This window comes from Sceloporus undulatus, chromosome 1 (assembly GCF_019175285.1).
Source record: "Sceloporus undulatus isolate JIND9_A2432 ecotype Alabama chromosome 1, SceUnd_v1.1, whole genome shotgun sequence".
Taxonomy (NCBI): domain Eukaryota; kingdom Metazoa; phylum Chordata; class Lepidosauria; order Squamata; family Phrynosomatidae; genus Sceloporus; species Sceloporus undulatus.
In genome coordinates, this window is record NC_056522.1 from 372,914,185 (window position 1) to 372,936,582 (window position 22,398).

At 41.8% G+C, this 22,398-nt stretch overlaps 1 protein-coding gene across 1 annotated transcript in view; it reads right to left on the reverse strand.

Annotated features, from left to right (window-relative positions):
* DAAM1 (dishevelled associated activator of morphogenesis 1) overlaps nt 1–22,398 on the reverse strand; it is a 159,535-nt gene that overhangs the window by 68,743 nt on the left and 68,394 nt on the right. The window contains 3 exon segments of the mRNA XM_042469934.1: nt 196–529; nt 2,272–2,366; nt 11,348–11,419. Coding sequence (XP_042325868.1) covers nt 196–529; nt 2,272–2,366; nt 11,348–11,419 — 501 coding nt within the window.

Genomic DNA, 22,398 nt, shown 5'->3' on the forward strand with positions numbered 1-22,398 from the left:
AATCCAAATACCCCAGACCACAGAAATAACTCATTTTGGACTACATGTCTCAGAATCCCCAACCAGTTTCTGGTTGGCAATTCTGGGAGTTTTAAGTCAGAAAAGGCACTTTCCAAGCACAGATGAATAACACAATTAAGTCAAAGGAAGCCCAGAATTTGCAACTGACCAAAGCGACAAGAAGAAACTTCATACCTGAAATCGAGTCCTTTCACTGGCATATTTTTGGTAATGCACCATGGCCTCCAGTACCTTTTTGTGGCCCCCGGGAACCAGGCACACAGCGCCCATGATTTCCAGCACTGCCACTTTTGTCTTAATGTTTTCTGTGCTCAGACTCTGAGCAATTACATTAATGCTCTCTGTGTGGGCGAGGACATGAGCTCTTCCCAGAGAGTTGTTCATCAGTGCTTTGATGCATCCAATGAGAGAGGTATGTATCCGAGACTCTGAGGTCTCATAGTCCATGCTCTTCAGGAAGTTCAAAATGCAAGTCAAGCCATCCAGGTCAATGAATCTGGTTACAAATCTGGAGGAAAAAATACAAGTGCATATGGAAACATACATCAGAAAGACTATCTGCCATGAGAAACAGGCTGGAAATGCTGGGCCTTCTGGACATTGGACTACAGAGGTGGTTTTCAAATAGTGGGGCAGTACGCAAAAATACACATAATACACATATTTCTGTCTTAATGGACCACATGCCCAAATAGGGGATTTTGGAGGGACATCTTATTAAATCTATATAAAAGAAAAAGCTTTCCAACCCTCAAATAAGAAGCATGTCTTAAAAAAATGTACACCTGTCAGCTCTACAAGGGACAAACGTTCTGGTCCTCAACTAAGTGATATCCCTTATAATAGGGTCATCTGGCAACCCTACCTCTGACATAGAGCAACACTCTATTCCAGTGGTTCACAAACTTTGGTCATCCAGAGGTTTTGGATTTCAGGTCGTAGAATTTCAGTGGTGGGGCTTCTGGGAGCTGAAGCCCAAAACATCTGGACAACCAAAGTTTGGGAACTATTGTCAAACAGCCCTTTCAGTCAAAAATGTTTAGCTGGAATCTTTTTTCTTGTCATTTGAATTCATTGGTTCATGTTCTAGCCTCTGGAGCCACAGAAAAAAGCAAATGCTCAACTGAAGTTTCAAGTTACTGCAATGCTAGAAAGTTGGGAACTGAAGGAATTTGCAGGATGTGTGTGTGCATGTGCGTGCAATGCTCTCATTTTGTCCCTTCCTCTCTTGTTATAGTCCTGCCAATCCTTAACATGTTTATTTAATAATAATAATTTAATAATAATAGGATTTATTTATATGCCACCCAATCACTGGGAATCTGAGCAGTTTACAACAGAGGGTTCCCTGCCCTCAGGCTACAATCTAAAAAGACACGACATAAAAGGAGAAGGGAATGGTGAGGGGATCAGGTCCAGCATTCTTCTCTTCCTCTGAGGCCTGGACCAAGGCAGATGGACCTGAGGGAGGGCTCTTCTTCTTCAGGCTAGTCCTGATGGAGCTGGGCCTGCCTGGTCAACTCCCTCGCAGGCCGGAGGATGACAGTTATGGAGGGAGGAGCCTCTTCTTCCAGGCTAGCCCTGATGGAGGGCTAGAACAGGGATAGGAATCGCATGTCTATCCAGATATAATCGGGCTCTTTGGGGGGGGGCTTTTCTATTTCTATGATTCTATTTTATTCTAGGATTCTAAATGCCAGCATTCCTAGTCATAAGCTATACTGGTTAGAGTTGCTGGGACTTACAGTCCAACAACACCAAGGGATGAATTATTCCCACCCCCCGTAGAAGTGAAACAGCCACATGTAATTCAAGGTTGCAGAATCCGACTTGGCATGCAGTGACATTGCTCATAGATATGCATGAGCATTTGGTTGTGAGTTTAGTGGCACATTTGATGTCTTAATTTAGCTGTGAAATGTTGCCTGTTAATACTAAGGTTGTGCTGTACAATTCAGGCATAATTCTTTGTGAATGCACAATGACAATATTTTTGCTACAAAACCCCAATGTAGGATCCAAAGAGAACCAAAAAAATTGTGGTTGTTGGTAACAATTATTATTACTATTTTATATTCTGTCTCACAGCAGCTTACAAATAAAAATAATTACAGTCCTGACTAGTAGACCAACTGAATCAGTGAACTACATGTTGACTCACTATTCAAAAACTGATGGAATTGGTCTACTCTAGAGGGATGCCAGCCAATATAATTAAATATTGGCAAAAAATAAAAAAAGACCACTTGCCTCATAGGTTTGGTCCTCAGTGCTGTCTTCAGGCTCTCAATGGTTTTGTTTCTCTCCTCTTCATCTTCTTTTTCCAACGCGATCAGTGATTTCCTCTGTAGAAGATAAAAATACAAACATGAACTATGAATTACTCACAATTCATTTATTTAGATATGTTATTTCCCACAAATATACTGCACTCCAAGCAGTTTCCAGAGAAGAGACAAATATATGAATTCGTAGAATGCTATCGGTGGGAGAAATGCATTATGCATTTACAAAGAATAGGGCCTTTTCTGTTGTGGTATCCCAATTTAGTAATATTCATCCTCCTAAGATAGATAATGGCCTAAATCCAACAGGGAGATATTTGCTGAATTAACTGTTTCTGTCAGTGGAATTAGGGGAGTGGAGCAGCCCTCCATACAACCCAAAATCATTTATGGGGCTGTCAAACCATCCAAAAGCTGTTTTTTTGGAGCCAAGGTGCTAATGGGACAACAGATACATTTGGCCCTCCATATTGGCGGCTTTGACTTTTGCAGATTTGATTATTTGCAGTTTTGATTAATATGTTCTCTCTAGGAATCTGTAGGTTCTCCAGTGCAACTCTGCCAGAAGTTGCCTACAGAGTTGTGCTGGAGAACCTAGAAGTTCCTAGCGAAAACACTTCTCTAGGAATTTGTAGGTTCTTCAACATGATTCTATGATCAACTTCTGGCAGGTGTTGACCATAAGAGTTAAACTGGAGGAGCTGGAGATTTCTAGAGAGATGTTCTCTTAGGTAAAAAGAATGTTGTTTTTTAATTTGCGGGTTTTTCTCATTTTCACAGGGATCCTTCATCCCTAACCCCAGCACTTGTGGAGGGACCACTATACAGGCAAGTGATTGGTACTAACTTAGTAGTCATTTCATTTCCAATAATAGCATTCCTACGTACTCAGGCATTTTAAATTACAAATGATGGCTGGAATTCATTGTGGGAGTTATATATTTGTAAGTGGATTTGTATGTGAGGAGATCAGAATTACTGTGATGCTAATTATGTATGGGTGTGCACTGAGCTATGATAGCCAATGGAGTGACTAATGTGAAACAGTTTAATGTGTAACAGGCACTGATGCAAACAAGGGATGCTCCCCAGTGCTCATCAGACACCCTCTAGTAAGTGTTGGAGCATAACTGCAGTGCCCAGTATATATCAGATATGCCCAATGCACTTTGGAGCCCTCTTGTCCGGATGCACATCTCAGTTCATTGTGTAAGTGTTGTGTGCCTTCAAGTGCTTTCTGACTTATGGCAACCCTAAGTTGAACCTATTATGGGGTTTTCTTGGCATGACTTTTTCAGAGGAGGTTTGCCATTGCCTTCCCCTGAGGCTGAGAGCGTGTGACTTGCCCAAGGTCACCCAGATGGGAAGCGAACCCTGATCTCCAGGTCGTACTCCAACACTCAAACCACTACACCATGCCGTCTGTCTCTAAAAGGGTTTGCTTGTGTTTCTTAACGTAGCTATAGATTAGTAAAATTCCAAAATGTAGACTGTGATGTAGAATCTTGACTGATTCTTTTTAAAACTTGATTACTTTGTTTGCTGCTTAATTATTTTAATTGTCACCTACCTTTTAATTTTATCACAGTTTCTACCAATTGATTGTCTTTTTCTAATGTCATGCCATTGCCTTTGAATTTTCCATCTAACATGCAACCTCTAACTGTTGCAGCCACATTCCCTCCTAACTTTAGCCACCTATATTCCATGTTTACACTTAAAAATTACACAGTATGGTTTAAGTGTTGGACAGTCTTAAAACTATGTGGGCAAATGCAGATCTCCTGCTATTGCTTGACTCCAACTTCTAGCAGTCTACACCATTGGCTATGCTGGCTGGGATGGATAGCAATTGCAGTCCAACAGTATCAGGAAGGCTTTGACCAATGTTGTGCTAAATGTAAGTTATTTTCAAGGTTAACTAGATCTTTCCTCATCCAATATTTACCCTATTTTGTTTATAATCCCTAAGAGTTTTTTCCTCTTCTGTTTCAGCTGATGACATAAAGTTGTTTTATACCAATTCAGATTATTTGTTCAGTGCTGCTTGCCTAGCATCTAGCCAGTGTTGTTTACTTTGACTGGAAGCAATATTCCAGGGTTGTAGGCACAGAACTGTTCCCATCATATACTGTAACTCCTGACCTTTTACGTGCAAAACGTGTTTTCTTCCCAAGGTTGGCCCAAGTTATTTTGCTTGAAGAAGGGCAACAAATGGCTTGGTCAAATTGCACATTACAGTCGGCCATATTCACAGATTCAACATCCACAGATTCAGCCATCCATGGCTTCAAAATATTCCCCCTCCCCACAAAAAATTCCAAAAAGCAAACCTTGATTTTGACATTTTCAATGAAGGACACCATCTTACTACCGCAGTGTATATAATTGGATTTGAGCATCCACAGATTTTCGTATCTACAGGGGATCCTGGAACCAAACCACAGCGGATACTAAGGGCCCAATGTACTCAGTCCGGCCAGTGTATGTTGGCCCAAATCAAACTTGAATCCTAACTAGAGTTCACTTTCCAAGTCCCCACTGATTCTGTGCGTCTACTGTAACTGGGAATCAGCATGATGTGTGGAGAGTCATTCTTTTGATTTGAATATTGCTCTGGGACTGCAGGGGACCAGGGTTCAAATTCCTGCTCAGCCACTTAATCCTACAAAGTGATCTTGGGCAAGTCACACTCTCTTTGGCTGCCATTACACAGAAAAATTAATGCAGTTTGACACCGCTTTAACTGCCTTGGTCCAATGCTATGGAATTCTCAGATTTGTATTTTGGTGCTAAAACAAAGTACAAATCCCAGGATTCTATAGTATGGAGCCATGACAGTTAAAGTAGTGTCAAACTGCATTAATTCTGCACTCTTAACCTTAAAGGAAGGCAATGGCAAACCCCCTCTGAATAAATCTTGCCAAGAAAATCCTGATATGTTTGACTTTGGGTTGATAACAATTAGAAGGCCCACAACAAATTAATCAGCAGATCATATGATTACCATTCTTGTTTTAATGTATTCTTCAAGTTACTGCAAACCCAAAAATAAAAATAAAATATCTTTTGCAATCCAGCTGTCTTTTTAAACCAGTTTTTTAAAAACTTTGATAACAGTTCTAGGGATTTTTCTTTTTAATTCAGGTGGCTTTGTAGTGGTAGCCAAGATGATAAAAATTGCTAGGATAGGAATATGTGTAAATGAGAAGATAGGAGGAAGGAACATCAGCAAACTAAGATATGCAGGCAACACCATACTGCTAGTGGAAAACATCTTGGACTTGGAGCAATTACTAAGGAAGATCAAAGAAAAAAGTGCAAAAGCAGACTTATTGCTGAACATAAAGAAAACAAAAACAATGACCACGGGGGATCTACTTACATTCAACATAGAAATGAAGAAAGCAAAATAGAGTTCCCATACCTTGGATCAAACATTGATCAGAACAGAGACCGCAGTTAGGAAATAAAAAGAAGATTAGGAATGGAAAGGGCAGCGATGAAAGAACTAGACAAGATCCTAAAGAGCAAAGATGTACAACTAAACACTAAAGTTAGAATTGTCCAAGCCATTGCATTTCCATCACTATGTACGGATGTGAGAGCTGGACAGGGAAGAAAGTGCATAAAAAGAAAATCAACTCATTGGAGATGTCACAGGAGATGAGTGCTGCGAATACAATGGACAGCCAAAAAGACAAACAAATGGGTCCTTGAGCAGATTAAGCCAGAAATCTCCCTGGAAGACAGAGAATTAAATTGAGTCTGTCATACTTTGGCCACATCATGAGAAGGCAAGACCCATTATAAAAAAAATAATGCCAGGAAAGGTAAAGGTAGTAAAAAGAGAGGAAGACCTCATACCAGATGGATAGACTTAATCAAATTGGTTAAGGATCTGAAGTTACAGGAACTGATCAGAGCAGTGGAAAACAGGGAGCCTTGGAGATGTCCCAGCCACTGCCATGAGTCAGTGTCAATTCAAGGGCAAATAACAGCAACAACAAATGTAATTGCAGATCTGCACTGACTTCCTCCTTATTTATTTATTTCTTTTTCTTTCACTCTAATCAGACTATTTCATTAACCTCATTCTCAAACCCTTCCATTTTTTGGTCTAATTTAAATCTTTCACGAAGTTGTTTATATGGAAACCAATGCAAAGTCTTGTCCAGGTCTACTAATTCTTCTATTGGTTTGATACATTAATGCCACATCATTGTTTGATTATTATATCTTGATATCAAAGCTAATTGTTTATTTCATGCCATCTTCCATAGAAAGCTTCTTGGGGGGAAAACCCATAAGGATATTTTTCTATAAAATTTCCTCTTTACCTGCGTCCATACATTTAACAAGGCTTTCCTTATGTACTGGTGGCTAAAATCTCTGTGAATTTTGTCTTTTCCGTAGCACATGTACACATGCCAACTAAATCTCAAGTTGAACCCTTTCAAGGTTAGAATTCTTTCATTTTTCAATTGTATCCAATCTAGGATCCATGTCATGGCATTTGCTTGATAATATAACTTTAAATCTGGTAGGTTATTTATTTATTTTTTAAAAAACCATAAGTGAATGTCAGGCTTGTGTGTAGCATGGACACTTCCACTTGTGAACATTTTAAATGGGAAAGTGTCACCTGGGAACAATTTGTTTAAAAATAACCATTATCATAGTTTTTGTGGGTTTTTCAGGCTATTTGGCCATGTTCCAAAAACTATGGATGCCAGCCATGAAAGCCTTTGACTTCACACTGACCATTATCATTTTCTCTACCATGGCATCAGCGTTTCCTTCCCATGAGTTGAGTTGGTAGCTTTGACTCAATCCCCTCCTTGTGGAGCAAATCCCACCTTCTCTTTCCAACCCTCCTGCTCTAGTAGCCACCTGGATTTGGTTTCAAAGTGCCAGCCACAGGTAAGATTCAGCCATCTGTGGACAATAAAACTGGGATGGGCTGTTCTTTTATTCTGCTTTTCCCCCCGTTTAAAGATTGTTACTGTTTCCGCCAAAGCTTTCATTGAACTGATGATGCAATGGGACAGCTGTCACTGGGAAGTTAAAGGAGGAAGGTGCCCTGCAGAAACGTTTAGCCAGTAATGTCATCTTTTTATGCCAGCAATTCACTTTAAAAATCCAACAGAATATGACTTTCTCTAAGCACCACTGAAGCACTTTATGAACAACCGAGAAAGAGAACACAGTATTTTCAAGTCGTTTCATGGTTCTAGTGAAGGAGTGCCCACATCTGAGAATGACCCAAATGTGCAGTTATGCCTAGAATGCTAGATCTCACCACAAGGGCTGGTTGTGATATGTGTGTGTGTGTGTCATACAATCACAATTGTGGTTGCCCAGTTAATCCCATAGTCAAGACAGCTTGCATTCAGAATGGTTTGTTATTAGATAGTTTGCATAGCAGTACAGTAGCAAGCTTTCAGGTTATCTCTTCCTTTGATGAGAAGGAATTTGTTTCTTTAAAATCTGTCTTAGCTGGAGCACTTCCTTAAGTTCACAGGGTAGCAATAGATAGGCCAATGTGAAGTCGAAGGCTTTCACGGCTGGCAACCATACTTTTTTGTGAGTATTTCAGGCTATGAGGCTGTGTTCTAGAAGAGTTTATTCCTGACATTTAGCCAGCAGCTGTGGCTGGCATCTTCAGAGAAATTCAGGCTTTTAAAATATGATTACGATGGACTTTTAATGGTGTGCTGTGTTAATTTTGCTGTTTTTTTTTATATTGTCTTTTAATAAATTTTACATGGGCTCAGGTTTATTAATTGGTCTTTTTAAATAACTTATCTACACATATTTTTAACTGGTGTTTTTGCATGTTTTTAATTTGTACTGGTTTGTAAGCCATCTTGAATTCCAACACTGGGGGAAGGGCAGAATATAAATGAATAATAAAATAATAAATAACTGTTCAGGGTAAAAATGCTGTGGACTGCTGACATTATGTATAGTTTTGTGCAAACAATGCAATAAAACTTGATTCTGGGACACTGGATTCCCCCAGGCCAGAGCATGAGGATTAAGAAATTTCTGAACCTTCATTCTCCAGCACAGCCTCAATAATGGAAGAAACTAGAGCATGGCTTCCAATGTTTCACTTAATGTAAACCAGCACACATCTGACCAAATTAACACCAGAGTGAGGTCAAGGCAGCAAATGAGGAAGAATAGGAAAGACAGAATAATTAATGACAGCTTCAGCTAAGGATACTGGGTCTCTTCTGAATAAACATTTGGAAGAGACAATGGGTTGAATGAGGAAAAACAAATTGAAACTGAATCTAGACAAGACAGAGGTGTTTACTATGAAGGGTCCTACTCTGGGGCTGGAGGTGTGTCAACTTGTTCTGAAGGTTCTCAACCTTCCTAATGCCGCAACTGTTTAATACAGTTCCTCATGTGGTGGTGACCCCCCAACCATAAAATTGCGTTGTCTCGGTTCCTAAGACTATTGGAAATATGTATTTTTCGATGGTCTTAGGCGACCCCTGTGAAAGGGTCGTTCAACCCCCAAAGGGATTGCGACCCATAGGTTGAGAACCACTGCTCTAAAAGACTGTATTTGCAGTTTGGGAGTGCCTGTCTCTCCAAATATCAGCTCAGATAGATGTGACAGTCAGGAGTACCTGTTATCAGCTTTGACCGACACACAACTGTGTCCCTTCCTAGAAACAGAGGACCTAAAGATGTTAGTGCATGTGCTGGCAACCTCAAGGCTATATACATGGGGTTACCTTTGTACCAATTCCAACTGATTCAAAATATGGCAGCCAGACCAATTACAGGTATATCCAGGAGTGATCACATTACACTGAACTTAAAAGCACTCCACTGGCTGCCAATTAGTTTCCGAGCAAAGTGTTGGTGTAATGACTGGGCCCTCAGGTTCTCTGGTAAATGTTTGCTCCAACTGGCCAGGACTAGACTGGTAACAATTTCCCAGAAGACTTTTTCATCTGCTGCCCCTAGTCTGTGGAATGAATTGCTGGGGGAGATATGATAGCTGAAAACATTGACTGCATTTAAAATGGCATTAAAGACATATCTCTTCCAGCAGGCCTACCCAACCAGTTTGAAATCATGACTTTTTAATTTGTATATGTGTTCTTATGCATGGACTTTAATGGATTTATAGTATTGTATTTTAACTGTGAGTTTATGTCTTTAATTGTGTTTTCTATTTTAACATGCTGTACCGTGTCTCGAGCCTTGAGGAAAGAAATAAAATTTATTATTATTGTTGTTGTTGTTGTTGAAGAAGAGACTGAAGCAGTTTGCCTTTACCTGAGCTTACTGTGAAGGAAAAGATTCTACCTCCTCCTCTACCTGCTGCTGATGTGAATGCAAACAACTTTTCCACTTTGAACTGTTTGCAGCAACTGAAGTAAGCCAGGATAAAGGGAGAAAGTGGGAAGAGGACAAAGAAACTGGGACATTTTAAGGCAGCTGAAAAATGAGATGCACATGATTAACTGGGACAATCCCTACCAAATCAGGACACTTGGAGTATATGCTAGAGCACAAACTGCTGCTTCTAACTTTCCGCTCAATACTCATGACAAGCAGTGACTGGGAAAGGACCTGCACACTTCTAAGGACTGTGACCCCCTAAAATTCCCTAGAAATTCACACAGAGAAGACATGAGGCGGTTTTGCAGGACACAGTAACTGCAATTGCTCTTGTCAAATGAACTGCAGATGCTATACTTGGGCAGGGGAAAGAAGAAGAAAAAATAAACCTCTGTGTTTATAATCGTCTGTAAAATTTCCAGTTGCACCTGCAAACAGGGGCTCCTGTTGGTGTAAGGAGGTCATGCTGACCCAAAGGGCCTATAAATCAGTTCATGTACAGACAAGCTGTTTCTGTTTTATTTGATCAAGGGGCTCTTGTTGGAGGCCTTGGAACGTCTGTAGAAGCAAACTTTTTCCCCCATTTGAGCACAGGCACACGTGGCTCTTTGCCACTGCAGCTGCTTGGGCAGCTGGAGAATGGAGTCCATCTTCAAGTTTTCAATGCAGCCGCCCTCCTATATTTAATAATCTGAGCCTTCTTTTTCTGCTGATCAGTGATAAAGCTAAATGCCCTTCACACCACCCTTAGCATACTAAAGCACCCATAAGCTACAACATATAAGGAGAGACTGGGACAGGTCACAGTTTTGGACTACAGCTCCCATAGTCTTCCTGCTCACATGAGCTCTGGCCATGTTGACTGGGGGATTCTATGGAGTTGTATCCAAAAAGTAACTTTCGCAAGGTCTGACTATAAACATAGGCAACATGTCTCTACTACAGAGAGCAAGAGAACAGCTGCAAATGAACAGCTTTGCACAAATATTGACAGCATCTGGGCAATTAAACAGCTAAGACATAAGCTGAATATAAGGTATGAACTGTCCCTACAAGTAGAGGCTCATTAGCTTTCAAAGAGGTTTCTAGCCTTTATGGTCACCAATGTAAACTTGAAAACTGTTGATGATCTAAAGAAGGATTGAGTACAGATTGATTAATTAATTGATATTTCCACCAATGAAAGGGAGAGCTCCAGTGACTTCTACAGTTTATTGTCCTTCCTCTTATTACTTGCCACACAGTGTAAATACTTTAAAGGCACCAGATCCCATCTGATCTTGGAAGTTAAGCAGAGTCAGCCATGATCAGTACGTAGAAGGGACACTGCCAATGAATATCAGCTGCTGTAGGCTATATTTCAGAGGAAGAAACTGGTAAAACCATCTCTGAGTATTCCCTGCATAAGAAAACCCTATAAAATTCAGGGGGGGGGGGGGGGGGTGTTTCACCATAATTCGACAGGCGACTTGAAGGCAGGCACGCACGGACGCACACACGCACGCACGCACGCACACACAACTGACCGTGTTAATATATAATGGAAAATGAGGTGTTATGCAATGCATAAATTTCCACAATTTATGCCAGGTGCAAGTTTTTAATTTTCTCTGTTTTCTTAACCTATGAAAACATACAGCCACAACTTAATGTCAAAGAACTCTACTTACAGCAGCCATGGAGTTAAGCTGATCAATGTAGAACTCTGGCCAGCTTGTGGCTCCTTTATTTTCTTCTTGGTCCTGAAACAGACATATGGGAGAACAAAGTCAGAAAACACAGGTTGAATAAACCAATACAATTTTTTAAATTCATGCCACCAACAATAAACAAGTTGCCTTATTTACTTATTTACTTGATTTATATTCCACCTTTCTCCCAATATGGGACCCAAAGCAGCCTACAATGTAATTTAAAACAAAATAGCTAAAAGCAACTCAGCAACTGCAGACTGGATAAACTACAGCAACCTTCCCCAAGCTGATGTGCTCCAGATGTCTTGGACAAGTGACTATATTTGCTGGGGATGATGAGAGTTGTACTCCAAGACATATGGAGGGCAATGGGTTGGAAATACTTGTTTTATGTACTGATCGAATTACCATAGTGCAAATGGAAACTTCAAGAAACATAATATTTTCAAAGTGTTACTAAAGATGTAGGGGGAAACAATTTATTCCATTCCAAAATCCTTTGCAACAGACAAAAATTCATCATGAACAGCAAGGAAAAATACATGTTTTTGAGTGGCACATAATTCTTTCATATATGCTGAATAGGAAGATAGATGGCTCTCAGATGGAACAAGGTTTGCTATTCCACTGACCACTCCCATGGAAGACATCTGAGAAATGAGGATCTTGGGCAATGAGAGATCAATCCAATGAAGAGAGATATCTCATAGAATCATAGAATCGTAGAGTTGGAAGAGGCCACAAGGGCCATCCAGTCCAACCCCCTGCCATGCAGGAACTCTCAATCAAAGCATCCCCGAGAGATGGCCATCCAGCCTCTGCTTAATTAGACCTCCAAGGAAGGAGACTCCACTACACTCCGAGGAAGGAGTGTGTTCCACTGTCAAACAGCCCTTACTGTCAGGAAGTTCCTCCTAATGTTGAGGTGGAATCTCTTTTCCTGTAGCTTGCATTCATTGCTCTGTGTCCTAGTCTCTGGAGTAGCAGAAAACAAGCTTGCTCCCTCCTCAATATGACATCCCTTCAAATATTTAAACAGGGCTATCATATCACCTCTTCACCTTCTTTTCTCCAGGCTAAACATACCCAGCTCCCTGAGTCGTTCCTCATAGGACATGGTTTCCAGACCCTTCATCATTTTAGTCTCCCTCCTTTGGACACGCTCCAGTTTCTCAATGTCCTTTTTAAATTGTGGTGCCCAGAACTGGACACAATATTCCAGGTGGGGCCTGACCAAAGCAGAATATAGTGGCACTATTACTTCTCTTGATCTATACTTTTATTGATGCAGCCTAAAATCGCATTGGCCTTTTTAGCTGCCGCATCACACTGTTGACAAATGTTCAGTTTGTGGTCTACTTGGACTCCAAGATCCCTTTCACATGTAGTCTCATTCAGCCAGGTGTCCCACATCCTATATCTGTGCATTTTATTTTTTCGCCCTAAGTGCAGTACCTTACATTTCTCCGTGTTGAATTTAATTTTGTTAGCTTTGGCCCAGCTTTCTAGTCTATTCAGGTCGTTTTGAATTTTGATCCTGTCCTCTGGGGTATTAGCTATTCCTTCTAATTTGGTGTCATCTGCAAATTTGATAAGTATGCTCCCAATTCTGTCATCCAGGTCATTGATAAAGATGTTGAATAGCACTGGACCCAGGGCAGAGCCCTGTGGGACCCCACTGGTCACTTCCCTCCAGGCTGAAAAAGAGCCATTGTTGAGCACCCTTTGGCTTTGGCCAGTCAACCAATTACAAATCCATGTAACAGTTACTTTGTCTAGCCTACATTTTACAAGCATGTTTGCAAGAATGTCATGGGAAACCTTGTCAAAGGCCTTACTGAAATCAAGATATACTATATCCACAGCATTCCCTTCATCTACCAAGCTGGTAATTTTATCAAAGAAAGAGATTAGGTTTGTCTGGCATGGCTTCTTTCTCTGAAACCCATATTGACTTTTTGTGATTATGGCATTGCATAATTGCCGCTTGCTATTTGATGTTCTTTTGTTGTCTGTTTTATTGAATCATTTCCTGTATTGCTATGTATTTTATATGTATTATCCTACTAGAGAAGCCCCTTCCCCACCACCACTCCCTTTGTGTTGTGTCTTTTTAGACCCGGGGTAGGCAACCTTTTTGAGCTGGGGGCCGGGTTGGTGTCCCCCAGAAAATTGGGGGAGGGGGGGGAAAATAAATAATTAAATAATATAGGACAAGGTTTTCAAATGTAGGACACATTTTTTAAAAATGGAGGACATGCGAAAAAAATTTGATGATTTTTTAACAATGTTACTATAAATGCATGTTTCTTAGGCATGATCAAAATGGAGGACATTTGGGCATTATTTCTAGACAGTTGGCAGAAATGGACTTCCCTTTCTGGCCAACCACCCCTCCCCCCCATTCCAAACAGCACATTTGGGCATTGAACATGGCTTTACTTAACATGGCAATCTCTTGCATATTTCAGAGGTTTATTGCATAACCAAACTCTTTGGGTTTCACATTGAACATGGGTTCACATGGCTATGCATATTGAACATGTCAAGGTGGTTTCACCGTTCTTGCACCAAGTGTACTTCTCAGAAGTGTGTACTTGGTCAAGGGACATCTAGGAGGGACCACATTACTCCGGTTTTGAGGTCCCTCCACTGGCTGCCTATCAGCTTCCGGGCCCAGTACAAGGTGTTGGTTATCACCTTTACAGCCCTAAATGGCTTGGGTCCAAGCTATCTTAGAGACCGCCTCCTCCCGTACAATCCTCCCCGCATTCTCCGCTCCTCTGGGAGGAACTTACTACAGCCTCTAAAATCTAGGCTTGTGGCGACCTCCCAGAGGGCGTTCTCTGCTGTCGCCCCCAAACTCTGGAACGACCTGCCGGATGAGATCCGTCAGATAACATCATTAGACAGCTTTTAAAAAGCGGTCAAGACGGATCTCTTCCGGCAGGCTTTTCCAGATTAACCATCCCGGCCCAGGTTCCCAGGTTCCCTGATTCCCTCATTCCTCCCGTGGCCCCATCTTAGAGATGGTTGAGGATCAACAGAGGGATATCAGGGTTTTTAGTTTTTAATTGTTGTTTTATGCATTGATATTGTGTTTTAATATGTTTACTGTTTAATACTGTCTTAAGGGGGGAGGGATAAAGTGTTTTTAATTGTCATATTTTATATTTTACTGTTGTTAACCGCCCGGATTGGTTTGCCAGAGGGCGGTATACAAATAATAATAATAATAATAATAATAATAATTATTATTATTATTATTATTGATTTTTCTTCACTGCGCATGAGTTTGTAAAAATCACAGCAATTTACATTGGCCTTGCATCAGAGGCTTTCTGATATCAATATCACCATTAAAGAACCAAAAACACACAGAAACGACTTTGGAAAGTCACACTCTCTTGGCTTCAGAAACAGTGCGTGCATGCCTCTCAAGCTGACTCATATCATCATCATCATCATCATCATCATCATCATCACCACCACCACCACCACCATCATCATCACACTATCACTGTCAAAACAAGGGAGACTTGTTAGCATTAAAAGCACCCAAAACACACTTTGGAAGGTGACACTCTTTCGGCTTAAGAAACTGTGCCTGCATGCCTCTCAAGCTGACTCATATCATCATCATCATCATCATCATCATCATCATCATCACACTATCATTGTCAAACCAAGGGAGACTTGTTAGCATTAAAAGCACCCAAAATAAAAATTTAAAAAGCCTTGAGGCCTCTGGCCACTCACCACCTCTTCCTTCCTCCTCTTCCTCCTTCTGCTCCCCCTCCTCCTCCTCCCCCCTCATCTTCTTTCTTCTCCTCCTCCCCCTCCTGCTCCCCCTCCTCCTCTTCTTTCTTCTCCTCCTCCCCATCCTCCATGCGCCGCGCGGCCTGGGGGTGTTACGGAGGAGGCAGAGGAGAAGGAGGTGGGCGGAGCGGGCCCGTGCGGGGAGGCAAGGAGGGCGGTGCGGAGCTTCTCCCTTTGCCTCCTCTGCACCAGGCCGTGTGGCCCTCCTCTTCCTCCTCCGTGTGGTGGAGGAGGAGGGGGGCAGCACAGTCAAGCGGCCCAGGAGGAGGAGGAGGTGCAGGAGGAGGAGGTGGTGGCAGCAGCAGCGGCGGCAGGATCGGGCTGGGGCCGGTCCTGCTGCCTCTGCAGGCCGCATCCAGCCCGCAGGCCGGGGGTTGCCGACCCCTGTTTTAGACTGTAAGCCTGAGGGCAGGGAACCGTCCAATTAAAAAGATTGTATGTACAGCGTTGTGTAAATTTACAGCGCTTTATAAATAAAGGTTAATAATAATAATTGCCATCTAGATGTTCACAGACTCTCAGTTTAATGATCTGCTCCAAAATCTTTCCTGGTATTGATGTCAGACTGACTGGACGATAATTGTTGGGATCCTCTTTTTTCCCCTTTTTGAAGATGGGGACAACATTTGCCCTCCTCCAGTCTGCTGGGATTTCTCCTGTTTTCCAGGAGTTTTCAAATATGATTGCCAATGGCTCCGATATTACATTTGCCAGTTCTTTTAGTACCCTTGGATGTAGTTCATCTGGTACTGGAGAATTAAATTCATTTAGATTAACAAGGTATTCCTCTACTATCTCTTTACTTTCTGTATCTCCCTTTTGAGAAAGTCCCATCCGTCTTGAACTCCCTTATCTTTTAGTATTTCTGATCATGGGATTGCCCTCAATACTTCTCTAAATTTACTGAAATCAGCTTTCCTAAAGTCTAGAATGCGTGTTTGACTATGCCTGGCTTCTCCTTTCCACTGTATAACAAACTCCAGGAGAACATGGTCACTTCCACCTAATGATCCCACCACTTGCACCCCATTAACCAAGTCATCCTTGTTGGTTAGGATCAGATTTAAAATAGCTGACCCCTTTGTTGCCTCTTCCACCTTTTGGACAATGAAATTATCTTCGAGGCAAGCGAGGAATTTGCTAGACCTTGAGGATTTTGCTGAGTTTGAATTCCAACAAATATCAAGATAGTTGAAGTCACCCATCACTACTACATCTCCCCTTTCTGAGTGTGTAGTCATCTGTTCTAGAAAGGCATCATCCAATTCCTCTATCTGACTGGGGGGCCGTTAGTAGACTCCCACCATAACATCCCTGTTGTTTCCCTCGCCTTTAATTTTTATCCAGATGCTCTCCACTTGGCTGCCAGTATTGATGTCCTGGATCTCTTCACTGGTGTAAATATCTCCTATTGCTGCACCTCTAATCCACAACACATTACAGTTTTCTGCAACATCCCCAGGGCCATTGTATTTGCTCAATCTTTTTTTTTTTTTTAAATGATGCAAACTCATTTGTGCAACAGAAAAGCCTGACTCTTAGCAATGAAATCAAACTGTGTTTGCTTGTAATAGACTGCTCTGGTTGCCTGTTCCAATAAACAGCATATGGATTCCTGCATCAGCAGTGTGCAACCTGTAGCCCTGAGATGGATGTCTGGCAGAATCACTGCCGCAGGAGAAGTAAATCCACCCCTGATTTCACTAACATGCCTCCTACAGCTGCCCTACGCTTTATGGGGGCTCTGCTTTGCTGAATGAAGGTTTAGTACCCACCAAGTATCCTTTTTGATTCCAAACAGTTGCAGCATAATCAATAACACCCCTGCAAAAGGACACCCTTGCAAAAAGCCCCCACAAAACTGTTGTTGTGACATGTGACCACTTTAAACTCTTGAGTTCTCCCCCTTTCAGGCAAAAAAGTGCCAAGTCCCTCTCTTAGGAGCAACAAGTCACCTTGTAAATACATTACGTAGCCTTTACACATTGCATTAACATTTTAATCCCCCACCCCCCGCCAATCAAAATAGACTTCTGGCTAGTTCCATTTATTTTTGTCATTCATGATATTTTCTCTTTTTAAAAAAGCTTAATGAGGTGATAGCCAAATTGGTGTATGCAAATCTTTAACAAAAATCTTTGTATAAAAATGATTATTAAAATCTTTATTCATCTTTTCTTTATTAAACCAAAGATACATATGTCAACCAAATTTTAATTCATCCCCTTCAAGATTTAATAGGCTACTGTTTTCTAATGTTACCCATTCTTTTAGCCACATCAAACAAGAAGCTCTATAATATAATTTCAAGTTCGGGAGGGCCAAACCTCCTCTCTCCTTGGCACCTTGTAATATTTTGAGCTTTACTTTACTTTTCTTTCTGCCCCATATATATTTAGAAATCTCTCTTTCTCAATTTTGGATTACTGTTTCATTGTGCATTATTGGTATTGTTTGCTAAAGGCAAAGAAACTTTTGGAGCATATTCATCTTTATAGTAGCTATTTTCCCTATGTATTTCACCTTGTAAATACATTACATTGCCTCTGTACACTGCATTCACATTTTTAATTCATTTTCTCAAAATCAGAAATAGACTTCTGGCTAGTTTAATTTATTTTTGGTAGTCTCCTTGGCCCCCAGAGGCTCCCACAGGCAGGCTCTCTGCAGTTGCTCTACATAGAATCCTAGAGCTGGAAGAGACCTCAAGGGCCATCCACTCTTACCCCATTCTGCCATGTAGGAATAGACAATCAAAGCACCACTGGCAGATGCCTATCCAGTCTCCGTTTAAAACCCTCCAAAGGAGGAGATCCCACCACTTTCTGAGGGAGTGTCTTCCACTGTCAAACAGCTCTTAATGTTAGGAAGTTCTTCCTATTTTTAGGTGGAATCTCTTTTCCTGTAGTTTGAATCCATTGCCTTCTGTTGCAGGGGCTGAGTAGACGGCCAATCTGCCTTGTTGAGTAGACAAGCAAACAGGAAATCTGGCCTGATACTGTTTTTTATGAAAGTGGGTGAAAGCCCCACAGTGCACATGGCCGGCTCCGAAGATGGGCCAAACACCAACGAACTGTCTGCACAATGCGGCATTAAGCTGTACTGCTTGACTTTTTTTTTGTTGCCTCCCCTCCATGCATGCACACCATTGCATGCCTGTGACCACCAATGACCTCTCTCCTCGTACACAGCAGACATCCCATTGGACACTTCATGTGACTGACCACACAGCTGCATGTGCAATGCACCACCTGTTCAGTGTATCAATGCACACAATGACACACTTGCAAAGCACATTGATGGAGCCCCGATACATGCCCTCTTTTCCTCCTTCTCCCCTTGCCCCCCTGTTGGACTGTCTGGTTTGTGTATGTTGTAATAACATCCACTGCATTATTGATGACCTGTCTTGTGTGATATACTTTTGCGTTTCTGCTTTCTTGCATTCCCGCACTAGTGCCATGCTGTTTATATATGATGCACATTTTCCACATTGAGGTGGCATATCAGAGCTTCTTTTTGCTCTGGTTTTTAGCATGGCTTCATGTTGGTTTTCACCCAGATTTGCATTGTACATTGTCAAAACAGTATAGGCTTCACATCGGTGTGAAGCGCTTTATTTTGCCAGTGTGGACAACCCTCTAGTCACTGAAGCAGCAGAAAACAAACTCCATCCTTGCTCTCCTTCCGGCAACATGTTAAAACATTTTTCTGCTATCTGATTTTTAGAAACTGGCTGGGATGGGCTTCTAATGTTGAGTTGTGCTGTTTTGGGGTGTGAATAAAGTCTTTTAATGAATTTTAATGTTGTTACGTTCATAAATGACTTGACTGATTTTTAAAATAATTCTTATATTTATTCTTTTATTGAAGTTTTTGCACATTTTTTTAATCCAGATTGTTTTAAAATATGTTATAAACCACCATAAGTCTCATAACTGGGAGAAAGGAAAGATACGCATGATGATGATGATGATGATGATGAATAATGTGAGAAAAGAGAGTGAGTGAGAAAGAAAAAAAGAAACTAGAAAGAAAGAATGAGATCACAACCCTGTAAGAAAGTCAGAATTGTAAGGGGAGCGGTTCCCTCTTGCTTACAAAGCTGGCAAATTCACGGTCATTTCCCATAGTCCCTGGGGAGGTCTGGGTGCACCAGCTATCTTGAGCGGTGGATATCGTCAAACAATTCACAGCAGGAGAATTAGGTCACTCATAGACAAAACCCGTTCATACACGGTTGGCGAACAGCCAAGAGCTGGTGCGAAGGAGTTCACAGGAAAAGAAAACAGTTGTGCTTTCATGCGGCAAGCTTGAGCCTTAATGGAAAGTTAACTGCGGTGGCTCAGAGAAAAACAAAACAACACACAGACTTAGGCCTGTATTTATCACATCCTGCTCTAAGTTTGTGAATTATATTATACATCCATGGCAGCTTTAGGAAGACTTATGATATCGAGACACCAGCTTCAAATGTATCAGGAATGGGGATTCATGGTCTGCATACACTTCTCAGACAGCTAGTGTGGTGTAGTGGTTTGAGCTACTATGACTTTGGAGATCACGGTTCGAAGCGCAACTTGGCCATGTAAACCCACTAGGTGACATTGGGTCTCATGTTCTCAGCCTCAGGGAAAGGCAATGGGAAACCTCCTCTGAACAAATCTTGCCAAGAAAACCCCGTGATAGGTTCACCCTAGTTTGCCATAAATTGGAAATGACTTGAAGGCACACAACAACAAATACTCTTCTCTGGTCTTGAGGATGAGAGGGAGGAATTTCAGGAGGAAAGCACTGCCTTGGAAAGGACTGTACCTTTATTTTTCTCATTGTTTAGGCTTGGAATACAGTCAGCCTTCTTTATCCACAGATTTTTTTTTATCCACAGATTCAAGCATCCATAGCTTGAAAATATTCCAAAAGAAGTATAAATTTCAAATAGCAGAGGGCCATCAAGTCCAACTCCCTGCCATACAGGAAGACACAATCAAAACACTCCTGACAGATGTCCATCCAACCTCTTCTTAAAAGCCTCCAAAGAAAAAGACTCCACCACACTCTAAGGCAGTGTGTTTGTCTGTCGAACAGCTTTTACTGTCAGGAAGGTCTTCCTAATGTTGAGGTAGTATCTAATTTCTTGTAGTTTGAATCCATTGCTCTGGGTCCTATTCCTGAAGAAGGAGGCTCCTCCCTCCCTAACTGTCATCGTTCGGCCTCTGAGGGAGAGAGAAGGCTGGCCCAGTACCATCAGGGGCTAGCCTGAAGAAGGAGGCTCCTCCCTCCCTAACTGCCATCGTTCGGCCTCTGAGGGGGAGAGAAGGCTGGCCCAGTACCATCAGGGGCTGGCCTGAAGAAAGAGGCTCCTCCCTCCCTAACTGTCATCTTTCAGCCTCTGAGGGAGAGAGAAGGCTGGCCCAGTTCCATCAGGGGCTAGCCTGAAGAAAAAGGCCCCTCTCTCCATAATTGTCATCCTTCAGCCTGTGAGGGAGAGAATAGGCTGGCCCAGTTCCATCAGGGCTAGCCTGAAGAAGAAGAGCCCTCCCTCCGGTCCATCTGCTTTGGTCCAGGCCTCAGAGGGAGAGAAAAATACTGGACCTGATTCCCTCCCCCCCTCACCATTCCCTTCTCCTTTTGTGTCGTGTCTTTTAGATTGTAAGCCTGAGGGCAGGGAACTGTCTATTATCCCCTCTGTTGTAAACCGCTCGGATTCCCAGTGATTGGGCGGTATATAAATAAAACTTATTATTATTATTATTATTATTATTATTCTCTGGAGCAACAGGAAACAAGCTTGCTCCATCCTCAACATGACATCCTTTCAAATATTTAAACCTGGCTATCATGTCATCTCTTAACCTTCTCTGCTCCGGGCTAAACTTAATGAATCCCCTAAGTTGCTCCTTGGGCATGGTTTCCAGACCTTTCATGATATAAATAACAATGTCATTATTCTTCTACAGTTGGCCCTCCTCATCCACGGATTTTTTTATCCACGGATTCAAGCATCCATGGGTTGAAAATATTCAAAAAAAGTATAAATTCCAAAAACTAAACCTTGATTTTGCCATTTTATATAAAGGGCCCCATTTTGCTTTGCCATTGTATTTACTGGGACGTGAGCATCCACAAATTTTGCTATCCATTGGGGGGGGGGTTTCCTGGAACCAAACTTCAGCAGATAACAAGGGCTTACTGTATCAGTTTATAGAGCATAAGCTATTCAAACGAAAAACACCAAGTCTAAGAAATGAGAAATAGGTGTGTGTTTGTGTGTGAACACACTTTTCAAGATTGTGCTCTCGCTCTAAGATTCTTCCCCTTCAACCTGAGGACCGGAGAAAAGGAGCCATGCCCTGAAAACTGGAAACCCTACCTGGTACCCAGGTAAAAAAAAATGGCACAGGCTTCTCTCTGATGGCAGCACAACAATTTTTTAAAAGAAGGTATTAACAATTTACAGTCTTTTCTTGACAGCCACTATCAGTTGCCTGCGGCAGTCATCACACTCTGCCTAATGACAGGGCTGGATGCAAACGCACTATCTGCCTTCCCCTGGTAACATTTACAGAGGGCTGCTGGAGGCACAGAGAAAGATGCTTTCCCCCTTGACTAATATGCACCAATAACTACTGTAACAAATCGGGTTTTCTGTTTTTTTTAGTCTATTGCTTTCAAAGACATCTGAAATTTGTCCTGCTTTTTTTTTTTTTTAAAGAGCTATTCAGCTCCCAGCAAATGTTTTGAGGATGCTGACCTCTTCAATTCTTCCATGGCAATTATAATATCACCCAAGAAAAGCTGGAAGTGAAAATAAAAGAAACCGCTCCAGTGATCTAGTTCAACCCGTCTTTGGGGGGGGGGGGGAATAAAAGAACATCTCAGCAATTTTTTCTCAGGCTGTCGCTTCTTCCTATCTGCCTCACAACTTAACACTCACGATAGCCTAATGAATGGCCACTGTTTCATCCTTTTAAAAGCTTTAAAAAAACCATAACAACAACCCACACACTGTCCTCATTCATGCTGGCTAAGTTCCAACTCTGATCCTTATCCTCAAGCAAAGCATCTTCAAAAGTATGGCATCACTGCCTTTTTGCCACCATTTTATTTGTTACAGCATGGTGTAGTGACTTAAGCACTGGACTACAACTCTGGAGAACAGGGTTGGATTCCCCGCTCGGCCATGCAAACCCACAGGGTGACCATGG